Source organism: Arvicola amphibius, chromosome 1 (genome assembly GCF_903992535.2).
Source record: "Arvicola amphibius chromosome 1, mArvAmp1.2, whole genome shotgun sequence".
In the NCBI taxonomy this organism is placed as follows: Eukaryota; Metazoa; Chordata; class Mammalia; order Rodentia; family Cricetidae; genus Arvicola; species Arvicola amphibius.
The window spans coordinates 31,198,838-31,217,500 of record NC_052047.1 but is presented as its reverse complement, the minus strand read 5'-3'; the positions used below and the strand labels follow the sequence as shown (position 1 = coordinate 31,217,500).

The 18,663-nt window shown below is 40.5% G+C and overlaps 1 protein-coding gene across 2 annotated transcripts in view; it reads left to right on the top strand.

The window, feature by feature from the left end:
• Positions 1 to 18,663, top strand: part of Gabrb1 (gamma-aminobutyric acid type A receptor subunit beta1) — a 389,769-nt gene that overhangs the window by 365,011 nt on the left and 6,095 nt on the right. Inside the window, exons 6-8 of one of the 2 annotated variants that reach the window (XM_038346557.1) lie at positions 4,886 to 5,023; positions 5,220 to 5,372; positions 8,784 to 9,022. In XM_038346557.1, the coding sequence (XP_038202485.1) occupies positions 4,886 to 5,023; positions 5,220 to 5,372; positions 8,784 to 9,022 (530 nt within the window). Of the gene's footprint in view, positions 1 to 4,885; positions 5,024 to 5,219; positions 5,373 to 8,783; positions 9,029 to 18,663 lie in introns of both variants that reach the window. The other variant, XM_038346548.1, reaches the window with a different exon arrangement.

Sequence of the window (18,663 nt, the reverse complement as noted above, 5' to 3'; positions counted from 1 at the left end):
CAAGTTTCCAACACATGAACCTTGCTGGACACATTCACAGTGTTACAATCTATATCATCACCTAGCCTTAAGCTAGAATGTATTGTAAGGATTGAGCTAAGTCCATCAAGACCATGAAACTTGCTATGTTGCAAAAACTTTTCTGCAAAACGAAATACATTTACGTATTCTGCTCCTGGATGGAATTTTAAGCCTCTACATCATCTCAATGCATCTAAAAACAACATCTGACCACTCCTATGGCTCTACTAAGCACAGTGGAGAGTATCTTTTAGAGTTAGTAGAGTAGAAAATTCCTCCAAAATAAATTATTTCAAGCAGAAAGAATGCTAATATTCAGACACTTCTACACTGCACCAGCTCTGTGAATCTTTATCTGTTGACATCAGCTTAATTTTCTCTGTACTTTCTGCATCACTAAGAAGTCCCCAGGGTCTGAGAGGAAATTCTGAGTGCTTCTCTGTGGTTGTTGCTAGGAAACAACATCCTTCGTATTGGAGTTCTCAGACTGAACCTCTGTGTGAAGTCACCGGTTCATAAAGGAAAACCTTTGGTAAATAGATTGTTTAGGTGTGAGTAAATTGATGTTCCTTCTCTGTGGCAAAATGTTCTCTTGTAACCTTTGAATAATAGTGTGCTTCTAGGCCTCTAATCTTCGCTTGGATCCAACTGCCATTATTGCTCCCATGAGAACTCCAACATCTATATATATGGGAGTGAGCATTCTCTTTTTCTTCCAAATCATCTGTAATTATCTCGGTGCCTACAGCGCTGTGAGTAATGAGTTTTAGTTAAACAAAGTGAAATGAGCTTGGAAATAAAGACCCAGACCACTGACTGCCTAAGTTATTGAATTCTCTAGTCCCTACTCAGCCACAGGGAGGTACGTGTCTAGACGTCCGGCAGATAGATGCCCAATGCACTGCATATCCCAACCCCACATAGACTATGCTTTTCCTTTACATACATATCTAGGACATAAATTAGACAAAAGAAAGAATAAATAATAACCACAATAAAACAGAAACAGTTATAAATGGAACATACATAATGACAACTATAACAAACTTCATTCAGGCTTGTGTGAATATAATTGTACTAGGTGTTCTGGTGGGAGCTCCACCTGAGCCCCTGGCACACCATAATCATCCCAGAGTCTGGGATGATTAAGTAGAAGTCCCACCCCTCTCTCTCTCCCCAGACCCTGCCCTTCAGAAAGTCCACCAAACAGTAACCTCACTTCTCAGAAAGCCCATCAAGAATTAGTCCCTCCCCAGGGTTGCTCAAGACCATGGCAATAGGCTACTTAAGACGTGGCTGTCATATTTACCATGTGATTCCTTTCCCACCCTCCTAAGTCACCCAGGCAAGTTTTGTTCTGTTCATTAAATCTGGATTTATTGATTCGGTTTGGTTGACTTATTACATCAGCGGTGACTGATATCCAAAAACTGGGGATTCAAAACTTATGGCTATCAAGAAGGGTTGCTGGAGTGTGAGCACTGTGGTACTGAGACAGTTGGAGAACTGATATGATTACTGTGTGGCAGATGGGTGGAAAGCATAAACAGCTCAACAAGAATGTGCTGGACAGAGGTCTCTTGCATCATGGAGGAACTAAAGCAGGAGAGCATGGGATTTCATAGCACAGCTAAGAATGATGTATGGTTCAAGCTCATGATATGTATATGCTTGGAATTTTCCATTTAATATTTCCAGAAGACACTTAACTGGGCCACCTAGGCTGTGGGAAGGGAAATTTTACATAAGAGAGAATGAATGTGAATATTAAAATCTGCTTTGGCTGGTTGTCACATTCAAGTTTTATTTAGTGTTATGCTGCTGCCCAGAAGTAGGATCTAACAGGGCTGCCAGTTTGGCTCACCTCACCCACTCCCTTCTCCTCTCTTAACTCAAACTACAAACTGCCTGTGACTCTCACAACTTGAAGTTCTGCTTACATTTTCCCCCTGTATTCTGACAACAAAGCAGCAGCTGGTCGTTGAAATCTATCACCTTGTTAATTTAGCAAACTTAGAGCAAGTCAGAAGCTTTTAATTCCTGGATGTGGAGACTATATACATCTATGTGCTTCTCGATCCATTTGTCTACATAACTGTATGCCTGTCTATCCATCTGTCAGCTATCCGTCTATTCAGCTATCCATGTATCACTCATCTATCCACCACATATCTATGTCTCCATCTATCCATCATCAATTTTTCTATCACCTATCTAAAATCCATTCATCCATCACCCATCAGTTTACTTATCAATCTGTCCATCACGTATCTATCTCTCCATTCATCCATAACTCATCTTTCTCTCTACCCATCATCACACATCTATCTGTGTCTCCATCCATCCATCACCCAACCATCTATCTCCGTATGTATCTTTTCATGGATTCCTAACAGATACTCAAAACAATGTTAAACATCAGTGTCACACTTTCATACCCAAGTTTGACATAAATCCCCAAAGCATCAATTAGTCCCAGGTAGATTGTGTTGAGCCCCATAGGTAAAGAGGACCATGCAGCCTCTAAGAAACAATGTTTATCTATAACGGTAAACGTCTTCTATTTTCATGTTTATGTTTGGGTCATTGTAGATGGATTATTTCATACAGATATTATACTTTGAAGAAAGGGCAAGTTCTTTAATCTAATTGGTCATGGTTTAATGAGAAATTAAATATACTGTAATATGTTGCAATAAATGGTTATTTTACAGGGTACCAGGTATAAGACAGCTATTGTTCAATAAATTCAGGAATACGAATTTTAAAATTTTTTGAAGAGTAATTTTAATTATTTTAAGAAGTAAAATTGAGACTTTTTTTCTTGTGACACACATACCCTCAAAGGGGGACAAGAAGAATGACTAAAATTTATGTCATTCTTGAAGTGGTAAATTGATGCACTTCTTTGACACTTATATTCAGCTTCCAAATTTTAAACTTTAAAAAAAATCTTGGAAAGATGTTACTCCTTTAATCAAACTAGGCCAGCATAATGCATACTACAAAGAGCTCTTAGGGTTATCTTTGAAACATGTGTCAGTAACTCTAATTAAAAAATGACTCTTCTTTATTTGAGGTGAATATTAAAAGAAAATGGAAAAATCTACTGTGTGTTTAATGGGTAAAAAAATGTATTTTAAATGAGCCAATATTTTTTAGACTTTTTAAAACATATCCTTGCATTATTCGTGTTATACAATTTACTCTTGTACACCATCACGACTCAGCACAGCCACTGATAAATGGGGACAGAACAGAAAGACATGAGCAGACCATGAACATAGCACCTTCCATGCCAAGGCAGGGGCACACTTTCAACTGTCTTTAGTTTCTCTAAGTGAGTAGTTAGATAGATAGAAAGATAGATAGATAGATAGATAGATAGATAGATAGATAGATAGATAGATAGATAGATGGATGATAGATAGAAGATAGATAGATAGATAGATAGATAGATAGATAGATAGATGATAGATAGAGATAGATGATTGATAGATAGATAGATAGATAGATCGCTAGCTCGATAGATAGATCGCTCGCTCGCTCTAGCTGCTCGCTCGCGCGCGCGCTCGCTCGCTCGCTCGCTCGCTCGCTCGCTCGCTCGCTCGCTGCTCGCGCTCGCTCGCTCGCTGCTCGCTCGCTCGCTCGCTCGCTCGCTCGCTCGCTCGCTCGCTCGCTCGCTCGCTCGCTGCTCGCGCTCGCTCGCTCGCTGCTCGCTCGCTCGCTCGCTCGCTCGCTCGCTCGCTCGCTGCTCGCTCGCTCGCTGCTCGCTCGCTCGCTGCTCGCTCGCTCGCTCGCTAGCTCGCTCGCTCGCTCGCTCGCTGCTCGCTCGCCCGCTCGCTGCTCGCTCGCTCCTCGCTCGCTCGCTCGCTCGCTCGCTCGCTTCGCTCGCTCGCTCCTCGCTCGCTCGCTCTCGCTGCTCGCTCGCCGCTCGCTCGCTCGCTCGCTCGCTCGCTCGCTCGCTCGCTCGCTCGCGCTCGCTCGCTCGCGCTCGCTCGCTCGCGCTCGCGCTCCCCCTCGCCCGCGCCCGCGCTCGCGCTCGCGCTGCTCGCGCTCGCGTTCGCGCTGCTCGCGCTCGCGCTCGCGCTCGCGCTCGCTCGCGCTCGCGCCGCGCGCGCGCGGTGGCGGTCGCGCGCGCTCGCGCTGCTCGCGCTCGCGCTCGCGCGCGCGCTCGCGCTCGCGGTCGCGGTCGCGCGCGCGCGCTCTCGCGCTCGCGCTCGCGCTCGCGGTCGCGCTCGCGGTCGCGGTCGCGCTCGCGCGCGCGCTGCTCGCGCTCGCGCTCGCGGTCGCGCTCGCGGTCGCGGTCGCGCGCGCGCGCGCTGCTCGCGCTCGCGCTCGCGCTCGGGCTCGCGCTCGCGCTCGCGCTCGCGCGCTCGCTATCCTCCTGGTTCCTTTTCTCCAATGCCTGTGTGTTTCTTTTTCCCTGCCTTGATCATTTATTTAAGATCTGATCTTTCACTATATTCTCATAACCTCTAGGCTTCCTTTTAATAACTGTGTTTATCATTTGATTCTGTTTTTGTTCTTAGATAATACATAATCTAAATTCATTTCCAGAGCCCTAGAATGCAACCACCCCTTACTTTAATAAAAGAGCACCTATCCATAGATACAATAAAAACAAATTTGTAGCAGGTTATAAAGGTTCAGAGAGTTCTAAATAATGATTCTTTCCTCTGGGTAGCCACTCCCAACCCAAGAGAAATCGCACTTGATGTAGGATCTATCTACCATTCAAATCCAAAATGATACTCTTTGCCCTAGTCTACTATAAATCTTCCTCTGGCTGGAAAATTGTCTTCAGAATGCATCTCTAGACCAGCTGTGCTCTGTGTGACTAGGCTGTGCTTCTTCACTTCAGATGGCTATACTACTGATGACATCGAGTTTTACTGGAATGGAGGAGAGGGAGCAGTAACCGGGGTCAATAAAATCGAGCTTCCTCAGTTTTCAATTGTTGACTACAAGATGGTGTCCAAGAAGGTGGAGTTCACAACAGGTGAAGATGTTCCTTCCCTATTGATCCACGAATGTATGAAAAGGAGATGATGATTCTAATCCAATGATGACCTTTCTTTCTTCCTTCCTTCCTTTTTTCTTTTCTTTTCTTCCTTCCTTCCTTTCCCCCTCCCTCCCTGCTACCTTCTTCCCCCATTCTTCCTTCTTTTCTTTCTTCCTTTCTCTTTTAAAACCAGGGGCATATCCACGTCTATCACTAAGTTTCCGCCTAAAGAGAAACATCGGTTACTTCATTTTGCAAACCTACATGCCTTCCACACTGATTACAATTCTGTCCTGGGTGTCATTTTGGATCAACTATGATGCATCTGCAGCCAGAGTCGCGCTAGGTAATGCCTTCCCACTTTTTCCACAGTTAGTAAATGAGACCTTCAAACAAAGAGGCAATACTAGTGATCAAAAGTAAAAGCTTCATATAGCAAGTAAAAGAAGTAGGCTGTAATAGGATGCTTTAAAATAAAATATCCAGGACAAAGTATAAGTGTTTATAATGAGTGCAATATCTTTTTGGATTTGATAAAAATTTTTGAATATGGTTCGCATTGTATGAATGTTTTGTGGATTACATGTTAGAACCTCAGTATACCATATGTTTTACCAAATGCATAACCTCCTCTTTAGTCTCTGCTTTTGACTCTGAGTTGTAATTAATTATTTTAAAATAAACATAGAGAAAGTTAAACCTTTAGATGGTTAGCAAGCTGCATCAATTGTCAGGAAAGAGTACCCTTTGACTGACCAAAGTTAAAACACATGAAATCAACTTTCCTTGAAATATAGATCATTATATTCAATAAGGCACAAGCAATTCATCAGCTATATTAATGATCTGTGACTGAGTCAGAATAAAAAATAGTTTCCTCTTTGGTAAAACAAAATCAGAATTAATCTTACCGTAGTTGAGTAATTGCTGAAACTGCAAAGCTATATTGAGATTATAAATTTGGGGTGGGGGAAGGGTTAGGATGTGTAAAATTTGTCTGATGATCTCATGTAGCCATGTGCAGGTCTACACTCAAACACATTTTAGATACCACTCCAGTTTCAGAGAAAAACAGGGGAAAGGGGAGAAATATCACTTCTGCTAAGATAACTAATATCTCTTCTCTCAATTACTGAGTTGAATTAATTGATCAGTATATTCCTTAATTGGCATATCTCCAGCCCTCTTCAATTGACTGAGTACCTAAGACTTTCAAAGCCAAGTATGTGCAGCCTCATGTTAACCTTAGGATATTCTAAGTATAAAGAAAATGGACAGTTTTTCATTTTATATATTCATCTTCAACACACTGTTTTAATAAGAATGCAATCATGTGCATACAGTAGGGTTAAAGAAAACCCTACATGCTATCCAGTCAAAAGTTTGTGCACTCAGGTTTTCTATACATGCTTATTCTCAAAGCAAATAAAATTTTAATTAAAGATATTAGAGGGACTGAAGAGATGTCAGTAGTTAAGAGTTTATATCCTTGTAAAGGACATGAGTTCAGCTCCCAACACCCATGTTGGGTGGCTCACACCACCAGTAGCTCCAGATTGAGGGGATCTGATACCCTTCTCTGGCCTTCTTGGGTCCTTGCACTCACAGGCATCAATTCTCACAAGGGCACATAATTTTACAAAGCCAAATATATATGAAAGACGTTAGCATATAGTGACGTTTTGATCCTTAAAATATTAAAGCAAGATATTATAACATACATAATCTTAAAAACATTTATTTACTATTTGCTCACTTAAAACAAAGACTAAAAATATAAATTCGGTGACTATGTAAATAGAATGTTACTGTCAGTCACATTACTAGAACTATTTTAGATGAAATCAAAAGAAACAAGATAATTTATAACTGAGTTCTTATCAAACACATTTGAATTAATCACTGATCTGAGCCATTTTTCTCTTTCAAATAATATTTTTATTTATTCTTTGAAAAACTCATACATGTATACAATGTATTTTGACCATATCACACTACTACTTTCTTCTAACCCCGCCCCGGAACCTCCAACACATCTCCCTTCTGACTTTATATTTATTGTTATTGTTATTGATAAGAAAATATGATTATATGTACAATGAAATGTAATTCAGCTATAAAAAATTACATCATGAAAATTATAGGTAAATGCATAGAAATGGAAAAATGTTGTGCCTTGCCTTCCGATGGTACTCCCGTGGAGTCATATTAGGGAATCTACACTGTAGAGTTATCCCTTGATGGATGACAGAAGCCCCCTTTTCCCTACCTCTACTTAGCTCCCTTTTATTCCCGCCATACCATTGGCTTCTCATCCTTTTTACAATGCTGTCTTTGTTTAATGGCTCTCATCTTATTTCAGATATTACCATCAAATCCCTTGCTTTATTTTAAATGTTCTTGTGGAACGTCTTGCTCTTTTGTCCTGTAGCTGGATAGCCTACATGAAGGCAGCTAATCCGAGAGTTTTATTTGCTTGGTTGCTTTTGGTTCTTTGAGACAGGGTCTCATGCTTCACAGAGTGTCCACCACTATACTCAGCTTCAGAGTTCATCTTTCTCCACCTATAAAATAAGAACAATATAGTTAGTTCCCCCATCATATTCAGTGGGCTGTTATGATATACTGTACAAACGTGGAGCCCTGGTATTAGGGGTGGGCATTACAAACTGTCTACACAAAGTCTAGCTTCTTTTTCGTGTTTCTTATTTCATCTAATCATTATTCCATCATTACCATTATCAGCACAATATACTCAGCATGCTGTCAAACAAGCTGTACACTATTAACACTATTTAGATTCAGCAAAGCAGATGAAACATAACCTGCGCTGTATTTGTAGGCAGTAAGTTTTTAATCAAATCTAAAGGCTGATTTTTAATAAACCTTTCCCTGGCATTAGGAAATGAATTTGTTCTAAGCTTTCGAACCAATGAAACAGAGGTAATATTTCAAAAACTAAAACAACAAAATCATATTTTATATAGAGAATGCTGGACGCATAATCACAAAATTCCTTACATATAGTCATTTAAGGCAACCCCACACATGAGTGACAAGTAACAGACAAGGTAAAATGAAATTGTGAGAGAGGTGTGTTACAGTCTCGTGAGATTAAGTCAAATTAAATTAAGCTTTGAGTCTGGCAGTGGACACTGTGAGGATCAGAATCACATGGACAGATTCCAGAGGGAAATGACTGAGAAATGGAGAAAAGGGAAAGGAAGGATGTAGCTGAAGAAGGCTGTGGCTACATAACAGATGAGAGACAGTTGACAGTGAGATTACAGGGGGAATTTTTTAATTTCAGTCTTGTGCGTGTGCACGTGTGTGTGTGTGTGTGTGTGTGTGTGTGTGTGTGTGTTAAATTTCTAGTATGGGAGTTATGTGTTATGCATGCATAACTCACTGTATATATTAAGGTCAGACAATAACTTCCTAAGTTGTTTGTCACCTTCTACCTTATTTTTGACAGTGGAATTTGTTCTGCTTTTCACAGCTTCTTTTCTTATATTTTGTGCTTGTTTTTAAAATGTCATTAACATTATATTATCTGTGCATTCTATGCTGTGTCTTAGAACCAGAAGCTAGAGGGAGCCTAGCATTTTGTCTTTAGGTATGTGTACACTCTAGTCCAGTGGCAAAGCATGCAACTTCCATCGTCACAACACGTTAGGGATGGCATTTGTCTTCTTGGTCTTGGAAAACATGACATCCCAGAGGTGCCTTCAGCTGAGCTTCGGTTTTCTGTCCACAGGAATTACTACGGTGCTGACAATGACAACTATCAGCACTCACCTCAGGGAGACTCTGCCAAAGATTCCTTACGTCAAGGCGATTGATATCTACCTGATGGGCTGCTTTGTGTTTGTGTTCCTGGCTCTGCTGGAATACGCTTTTGTAAATTACATTTTCTTTGGAAAAGGCCCTCAGAAGAAGGGAGCAAGCAAACAAGACCAGAGTGCCAATGAAAAGAATAAACTGGAGATGAACAAAGTCCAGGTAATGCATTATATATTCCTGATAGTATATCTGTTGTTTTTATCAATGACAGTGTACCCAGGAGTTTTATCAGTCTAAAATTATGTTTATGAAGTGGTATTTGTTGTTATTAAAGCCAAACCATCTCCTCCATTCACAGATTTGAGAACAGTGGATTAAAGAAATGAGAATGAAAATTATATAAATGAAAAAGCATATATATCAGTTTTACATGGTTGTAACAAAATAGCTGAAGCAAACCAATCTTATAAAGAGAAGCAGTTTGCTTAGCACACAGTTTTAGAGGCCAGGAATCTAAAGAGTATAATACCTCTGCCACTGTGGTTGATGGTAAGTTACATGGAGGACAAAGTGATTATGTCACAAAGCAGAAAGCCATACAGAAATTTGAGGTTCTCAAAATCCTTTCAGAGAACAGCGCCTACAATTAGATCGCTACCTTGCATTAGGCTGTAACTCTTAAAGATCTATCTCCTAAGGTTATCACACTGAGAAAGGAGTTTCCAGCACATGAAAAATTGGGGGATACACTTAACCTATAACTCCACTATAATGTATACCTATGACTGAGGCCAGCCTCAAGCCTGTTATGATTTAATCTAAGCTATTTGTAAAATTGCACATGAAAGAATAAACAAAGGAGAGAAGTACAGTGAACAGACTTAGACTCTGACCCTCAGTGGAACTGAAGTCCTCCATAGGGCAGTTAAGCCAGGAGCTCATATTCAACCATGAAAGCAACTAGAGTTGGGGCGGAGGAGCTTATAAGCACTTCTCACAGAAAAAAAAGAACAAATGCAAGTGCTTTAAATGAAGGCAGAGTAGTTTGTACCAAACTCTCTAACAGACAGAAAGTTATGAAAACTGGCATTTTTAAAATTCTACTTAAAGACATAAGTGATGGAAAACAAGCAAAAGAAAGAAAAGAATCCGTCTTCAAAAGAAGAGTAAATTGTACTGAGAACCGCAGGCATATGTATATGAGGTATATAGCTTTCCCCAGCAGCACTTCAGCAGAAAACTACAGTTCTGTTCACTGAATTAGTCAATGCATAGATGTTGATATTTCCAGGGTATCTGAAATTTTAGAAAGAAGCAAATAATAGGAGACACCTGAACTTTGAGTAGTGACTTCCTTTGAATGTTCAGGTAAGAGCCCAAGAAACAAAGATGGCAAATTCATGGTTAGTACAGAATGCTGGCTGGACAGGATGTGGATTCACTTAGGAGACAAGCCTCCAGGTGTGCTTGAGAGGGATTATTTAATTTGGGTTAGCCTCTGGGGGTGCCTGTGAGGGATTATCTCAGTTAGGTCAATTAAGATTAGGTTAGAAGACCCATCCTAAAGAGTGCAGCACCGTCCTCTGGGTTTACATCCTGAATTGCATAGAAAAATAGCAGGGAGATCATCTATTTCTCTCTGGTTTCTGACTATGAATGAAATGTGGTCAGGCTCCTCAAGCATCTATCTCAGAGACTTCTTGACCATGATGGGCAATACTCTTAAATTGTGAGGCAAAGAAAACCCTTTCTCCCAGAAGTTGCTTTTGTCGGGTATTTCTTCACAGTAACAGAAAAAGTGGTTAAGGCAACATCAAAGAGAAACACAGTTACAAGACTACAAATTAAACGCCAAAAGAACAAAAAAAGTTTCAACTGCAGTCCACAATGTGGAATTCAGTACCTGAACTTGGAGTTTGTTTCTAGCCCATTCTTGTAGTAAGTATATTAAGCTTTTCATTAAATCTCCAAAATGATCATAATTTAGGAATAAAGTTTAAGTCATAAGACTAAGGCAAAAAACCTGAAGTAGACCATCTTAGTTATGGTCTCTGTTGCTGTGAAGAGACACCATGAGCACTGCAACTCTTACAAAGGAAAACGTGCAATAGGGTGGCTCACTTGCAGTTCAGAGATTTAGTCCATTATTATCATGGTTGAGAATAAAGGTGGAATGCAGGAAGATACAGTACTGGAGCTGGGAGTATTTACATCTTGATCCAAAGATGACAGGAAGTAGTCTGACTCACTGGGTGTGGCTTGAGCATATATGAGACCTCAAAGTCCACCTCCACAGTGACACACTTCCTCCAACAATATCACACCTACTCCAACAAGGCCACACTTCCTAATAATACCACTTCTTTTGGGGGGCCATTTTCTTTCACATCACCACACAGACCCACTCTAACAATATATAAAGCCAAATTTCCACCTATTCTAGGTAATATGCTAGTAATTAAAATGCCTAAGAAAACAAACCCAAAATTCTTCAGGGATGATAAAACAATCTAGAGTCTCCATAATACATCATTCCAGATATCTAGTACATAGTAAAATATTAAATTACCTGAAGAGAAACAGGAAAATGATATCGCAACCAGAAGCAATATGACTTTAAGTCTCTCAAGTATTGACTTGGAAAGCAAGCACTACAGAATAACTGTAATTAATATATTTTAAAGTCTGTAGGAAATGGAAATACTAGCCTAGACCTGAAAGCAACCAAAATATTCTGAAATGGATCCATAGAATACTATTTTCGTTAGGGTTTTTATTGCTGTGATAAAACACCATGACCAAAAGCATCTTGGGGAGAAAAGGCTCATTTCAGCTTACATGTCCCTATTGAAACCATGAAATAGAATGTATGTAAGTCACAGGCTTGAACATGCCATTCAGTGAACTAATATTGCATCCTGTGGAGTAGAAAGGATTAGTTCCAGTTCCATTGCTCAGGCTCTTACCGTGGACACTGACCTTTGGAGATTCCTGAACTGGAACCATGACTCTCTGCTTGTACTTACTTCCTCTGTAGACTCCCATACCTTCACTGTGCGACTGCTCTAATAGTATGTGTTTGTGTAGTTACTCTTTAGCATTTTCCTCTTATAAGACTGTAGTTTACAACAGGCAACAGGGCCTTTGTCTACTGTATTTACTATGCTTTCCTCAATCTCTATAATGGGGTAGAAACCAAATAAGTATGTCTCAAGTGAATGTATGTATATTAGATAGACTTTCTCCACTAAGAGTTTTCAGAACTCATTCAAATTATTGAGTGACATGTTATAATGCTTTATGAATTATCCCTTCTTATTATTATGAAATGACAAAAGGAGACAATAACCTACTTTAGCTTCTGCCCAAGGCTGTCTTGTTGTTCCTATTTGTGTGTGTGTGTGTGTGTGTGTGTTGCTGGGGATTGAAATCAGGGCTTCTAGATCTACTAGGCAATGAACTCTCTAATGTTCTTATCAAACATGCTAAATCATCATGCTATATACTATTAAAAAATAACCCTTAAAGGTGATTAGGACTTTACTGGCTTTTTTATATGTAGATGGAATAATAACTGCACAATGTCTTAGTTAGGATTACTCTTGCTGTGATGAAATATCATGACCTAAAGCAACTTGGAGAGGAAAGGATTTATTTGACTTAAACAGCACTATTCATCATCAAAGGAAGTCAAGACAGGAACTCAAACAGGGCAGGAACCTGGAGGCAGGAGCTGATGCAGAGATCATGGAGCTGTGGCTGCTTACTGCCTTGCTCTCCTTTGCCTGCTCAACCTGCTTTGTTGCAGAACCCAGGGGCACATACATCATCAATCACTAATTAAGAAAATGCCCTATAAGCTGCCTACAACCTGATTTTTATGGAGGCATTTTTTTATTTTATTGATTTTTTTTTTGAGCTCTACATTTTTCTCTGCTCCCTTCCCTGCCTCTCCCCTCCCCACTTCTTCCCTCCCCCTGAACCTTCTCCCAAGGTCCTCATACTCCCAATTTACTCAGGAGATCTTGTCTTTCTCTACTTCCCATGTAGAGAAAGACAAGTATCACATGCCCTCACTCATAAGTGGTTTTTAAACATAAAGCAAAGAAAACTAGCCCACAAATCACAATCCCAGAGAACTTAGACAACAATGAGGACCCTAAGAGAGACATACATAGAGGCATTTTCTTAATTGAAGTTTCCCCCTCTCAAATGACTTTAGCTTGTGTTGGATTGACATAAAAGCATCCAACATAAGCAGTGTCACCATCTCTCAAAACTGAAAATGATCCTGCAATTGCTTGGTTTAGCAAATCCTGACCACTACCACCCCCTCCCCCACATCTTCTCAGCCAAGGACTCAGGCAGTGTGTCCGTAACACATGTCATTGGCTCAGCTTATCATCTCCAGAAGTTAAATAATGTCCGCTATACTATTTCAAAAACTGACACGTAGTGGTTAAATTCAAATTTGTAGAAATTATTGTATTTCCCCTTATTATGGTGGTTGGATGATCGTCCTCTTTCTTGTGAGATGCTTATAAAAGAGTTAAATTTAATTGATATGTGTCTAGTCTCCCAGATTTTTCCTTTTAGGAAGCTCTAGGATTTGCCTTGGCATCCTGGAGTGTGGAGTGACATTGTTCACTATTACACATTATTTTTGACGGCCTCAGCTGGACAGTTAGGTCAAGGGCTATCCGGCCCTGATACCCCAGAAGTGCAGACCCCGTATTGATTTACACTTCCCCCAGCTGCAGTGAAGCATTTTTTACAGGAGTGCAGATGCTGAATCCAGACATTACGAGAGTTTCAATCTCCAAGGTGATAAAGACTGTAGATTCATGAACCCCTCGGGCACCATTTGAAGCTAGGGATGGGATTTCGGGTTTTGAAAGACAGATTTCGTAGCCCAACAAGACTTTGAGCAAGATACCTCTGGGATAGCTTTAAACGAACCGGGAACTTTTTTAGTTGTGTGCACTGGGTACAGAGTCCGCTGTGTGAAAATGGATGAAACAGATGAAATGGAAGCCGAGGTGGTCTGTGACCAGAGACTACTAAGAGGCACTGTAAATAATGAAGAACACAGGGAGACTCTATGAAAGATTCATAACAAATGTGCAGTTGCAACCCCAAAGGTTAAGACGGAGAACTTGCTTTCTGTAATTAGGTATCCGTTCTGAGATCAGTCTCTTCTCCCTGATGTCTGCTCTTTGTGCTAAATCATCCAAACATTGCCAGCAACTTTCTGCCTGTGCAGTAAGTTGTGCACTGTGTTGCTCTCCAAAATGCATGTGAAGATGAGTATTGCAAAGGTAAGAAGCTCCGTGATTATGTCAGGAGCATGCCTTCTGGCCTTGGAACCTGGACCTCAGCACTCAGCAGCAGCATCTCCCTTCAGAATGCCTGGAGAATATAGACCCTGTTTGATGAAACTGGGTGTCTTGATTTTGCAGCTTGAATGCTGCTATTTCCACTGACAAGCCTATGATGTTGGCTCACGGGCTTCATGCTTTTGTCCAACTCTAGGTTGGATCATGTTTGTTTGTTTTTTTTTTAATCTCTAAACATGTTTAAACCTATCACATCTCCAGAATTCTCAGGAGTCTAATTGAAAGGAAAGTTTTGTCCTTTTTTTCCTATTCCTCACTCCTTCATTTTTGCCCCCTCTTCCTGCTCCTCCTCTTTTCCTCTCCTCTCTCTTTTCTATTATCTATTTTCTTACGTTCCAAACAGTTAGGAATCTTTTGATGAGTGAGACAGAGATCTAACTTAATAACTAGCCCGATTCTAGTTTTCTGTGAGGCTCTTTTCAAATGAGCAAACACTGTAAGTGGAAAACCTCCCTTTTAATCCCTTAATTCCAGTTTCCTTTACATTGGCATTATTTTCAGTGGATCTTTCTCTCGTGGTAACCTTAGATCTGTAATCCCAACCTAGCCCATAAGTACTTTATGCCAAACCCAATAATGACAACCAAAGTAAGTTCTGGGCTTGAGTCCATTTTTTTTCAACTTAAGTCTCCTTGTCAAGCAGAATTCAGTCTTTACAAATTAAACAGAAAACACCAAACACTCAGGTCTGGGCAGCACATGCTTGTGGCATCTAAATGATGCCATCAGAGCCACTCTAACCATATGCCCCAAAGGAATGTCAGAGTGGCTGTCTCAGACCAAAATAAGCAGGAATCAGAAAGACCAAAGCAACATGCATCACCCCACACATGAAAATTCTCAGACTGTGTGTGTAACGTATAGGCTGGGAGGGTGTTACCGTACAATGAAACAAAGATGAATCAGACTTTTAAAAACAATTTTCAAAGATGATTCACACATACTCTTGTGTTGACCACTGAAACTAAAACAATGTCCAAAGAGAGGTTGGAAAGCTTGAGTTTGGAGCTCTTCTTTCTGCGGACATTAGCTGAGTCCCTCCTGGAGGTCATCTCAGATTCAGTTCTGGAAGAACCAGACAGATATACAGCGATGAGCTGCAGTTGGTTCCTGCCTTTCTTAGCTTATATTCTCTTGAGACCATTGAAAACTTGTGTACAAGATGGATGGAGAGATACTCAGCAGATAACAGTATTCAATGCTCTTGCAGAGGATCCCAATTTGGTTTCCAGCACCCACACGATGGTCCACGATCCTCTGTAACTCCCCTTCCAGGGAATTTGATGCACTCTTCTGGCCTCCTTGGGCACCAATCATAAACCACAGACACATAGGCAAAACACTTATTCATGTAAAATAAAAATAAATACATCTTTTTTAAGAAAGTAAAACGTGTATAAAGTTACATAAAGGACCAGATAGAATGACAGCTAGTGATGGTCACTGCAGGAAAAAAGTGATGAGAACCCAGCCTGGCAACAATCTGTAGAATGTTCCATGAGAAATATAATGGCAGGCAAAATGCCCTATGGACTTAGAAAACAGTGTAAAAAGCCAGAGTCAAGCAGGGTGGTCCACAGACTCCTTCTCAACACTGGGGAGGCTGAGTCAGAAGGATCCCAGTTTTGAGGTTAGTTAGGCTACATAGTAAGATCTTGCCCCTCTCTCACATGTATGCACACACAGAGTACTGAGCAGAGTGCCCAGGGATACAGCCGTGAGAACGGGCACTGCATACACGGTATTTATGGACAACGATGGAATTCTTAGATTTCTTTCTATGGCTTGGGAAATAGCTAAAAAGCAAAAAGACCTGAACAGAAAATACATCATCTTTGCATCTTATAGAATCATTCAGGCTGCTGTGCACGGAAGAAACTGGAGGACCACGTTCCTCAAAACGTGACCAATTATGAGACCATAGGAGAGTGAAGTGGTTAGAATGAAGGCATGGTTAAATGGAGACATTGGTGTTGTTAATACACAGGAGGAGAGAAATGTGGAAGGGAACTCAGAATGATACTTTCTGCCTAAGAAATGTCCTAGAAATTCCCAGTCACCAGAGTTTATCTTCAGTATTCTTTTTATTTCCTGGAAATGAATATATTTAAAAAGTATATTTAAAGTGTGTATATTTGTTTATATGTATGTAAGTTTATACTTAACCATCTGCCCTTTCTCACAATGATAATAAAGTGTTCATTCCTGCGAGTAGTTATTAGGACATGCAAGGACATGAAAGACCATGAGCAAAGCTCCCAACAACACAAACCCAGCCCCTGCCCAAAAGGAATTGCAGGCATGGTGAGTGCAGCTGATATGGTTAAAAGCCTAAAAAATGTGGCACATCCTAAGAGAGGGAGAAGGATGCAGAGGGTGTGACCTTCTAGGCTGTCTATGGCCTAGAAGAGGCCACCATTCACATGGGACCGCTTCTTCAAATATACCACGGGCTTCTGGAGAACAGTGAGTTAGCAGCCAGTATCACTGTACCTACTTCCTGATATTCAGTTCAGAATCACTTGGTATATATGGATCTTTTGGAAATGGACATCAAGGAGGAAATAACATACTGTCTGCAACATGAGTTGAGCCTGAAGCTATGCCTTGACAAGGCTTTAAAACTACCACTGCCAACAAGCATTTTTTTTTTCAATTATACTGAAATGAGTTCTGCTATGTTTATATATTGAAAATATCCAGAGTGGTAACTAGTAACATTTCCTTTACAATGGGAGATGATGAAGGCAGAGAGAAAGAGTAAGACAGATGCTGAACCAAGATAAAAATAAGTTGGTGTGCTTGTTTAGTGTTTCTGTAGAAGGAGACATGGCTGTCATCTTGCAGGTTCCTAGACCTTTGTCCTTTTAGATCAACCCTCAGGATTGTTGTGCATGCCCTTTTTTCCTCAGTCAGAATTCTCTAGAAAAATAGAGCCAATGCAATAGAACCAAGAGCATACAACAATGTTTATTTTAAGGAATTATCTTAGGCGGTTGGGGCACTGTCAAGTCTGAATTCGGTAGGCCAGGGTTCAGGCTGGAAACTAAGCTGAACTTGATCGCAAATCTGTAGAACACCCTGGAATCATGGGCACAGTTTTGAGGCACACTTTCTTCTTCTCTAGGAGTCCTATATTTGCTCTGAAGCCTGTCAAGTGATAATTTAAGGTCACTAACATCATCATTTAATTACAATAACTAATTATGTTGGTTACATGTACAAAATTACTTCATTATGACGTCAAGACTAGTGTTGATTTGGCATGTAAAATTAATGACTGCACAATTTTAGCTACCAAAGCTGACATTTACTTGCTCATTCATTCCATCTCTTTATTGTCCTAAGTATCTTTCTCAATTTGAACAAGACAGAGTCTCCCCTACTGTACTACCCTGGTATTTTTTGAGATTAAGAGGCCTTTACATATGGATACAGAAGCAGCTGTGGACTGTTCTGTAGTTAATTCCAGAAGAACAAAGAAAAATGCAATTCACTTTGAATTTACACTTTTTATGATGAAATATAAGGAAAACATGACTATAAGGAAAACATTGTAAAGTTCACCCAGGTGGTGTAATGGTTACACTTTCTAAATCTAAATACAATGAGCTAGAAGATAGATCGATAGATAGATAGATGATAGATAGATAGATAGATAGATAGATAGATAGATAGATAGATAGATAGACAGACAGATAGATAGATAGATAGCTTTTTCTTTATATTAATTTTTAAACAAATTGATACTTGGAAAGTATTGCTTCTTATCTTGAGAACATAAGGATGTAAGCCCCACTACTTTAAGAACCTTGTCTGCTTGCTCTCTACTATCCTCTCAAAGTTAGAATTTACAAGCCATGTGTTCTCAAACCCTGTGCTGCAGGAAGGATGAGAGAGATCAGCAACCAGAGCCAGATACCCATCCTTCCTGTGGCTTTCCTTCATATGCAAGCCCTTCCATTTGTTTGTGGTCAGCTACTACCAAGGTCAGCTAACATGATCATCTAGGAAGAAGGTGACAGAAAGGCCCAGAGTCACAATAGGGCAAACATGAAAAGGACAGTTAGAAAGGGCACTGAGTGCCTACGTCCAATAGAAGTGACACCATTTGTTCAGCGAAAGATTTATAGCCAGTTCAAGGAGAGAGGGAACGTCAGTGATTGTATGGGAGAACACAATATTAAGGGTTTTATTCTTTGAGATCCTTCCATTTCTAAAACAAAAGACATAATGTCTTATAGCGGCATCTGGCACAGGGCCCCAGGCGCAGCAGAAACTCTAAACTCTTACTGGATAAATGGGAGAGGTGAACGAATGGGCACTTTAACTGTTTATCCATGTTCCTCTTAAAATCACCTCCTGCAGCACAGAAAATATGCCCATCCAGTAGAGTGAAGCAACAGCCAGCCCTTTGGGCTGCGTGTCTACAGCAGCACCCTCTGTTCCCCTTTATAC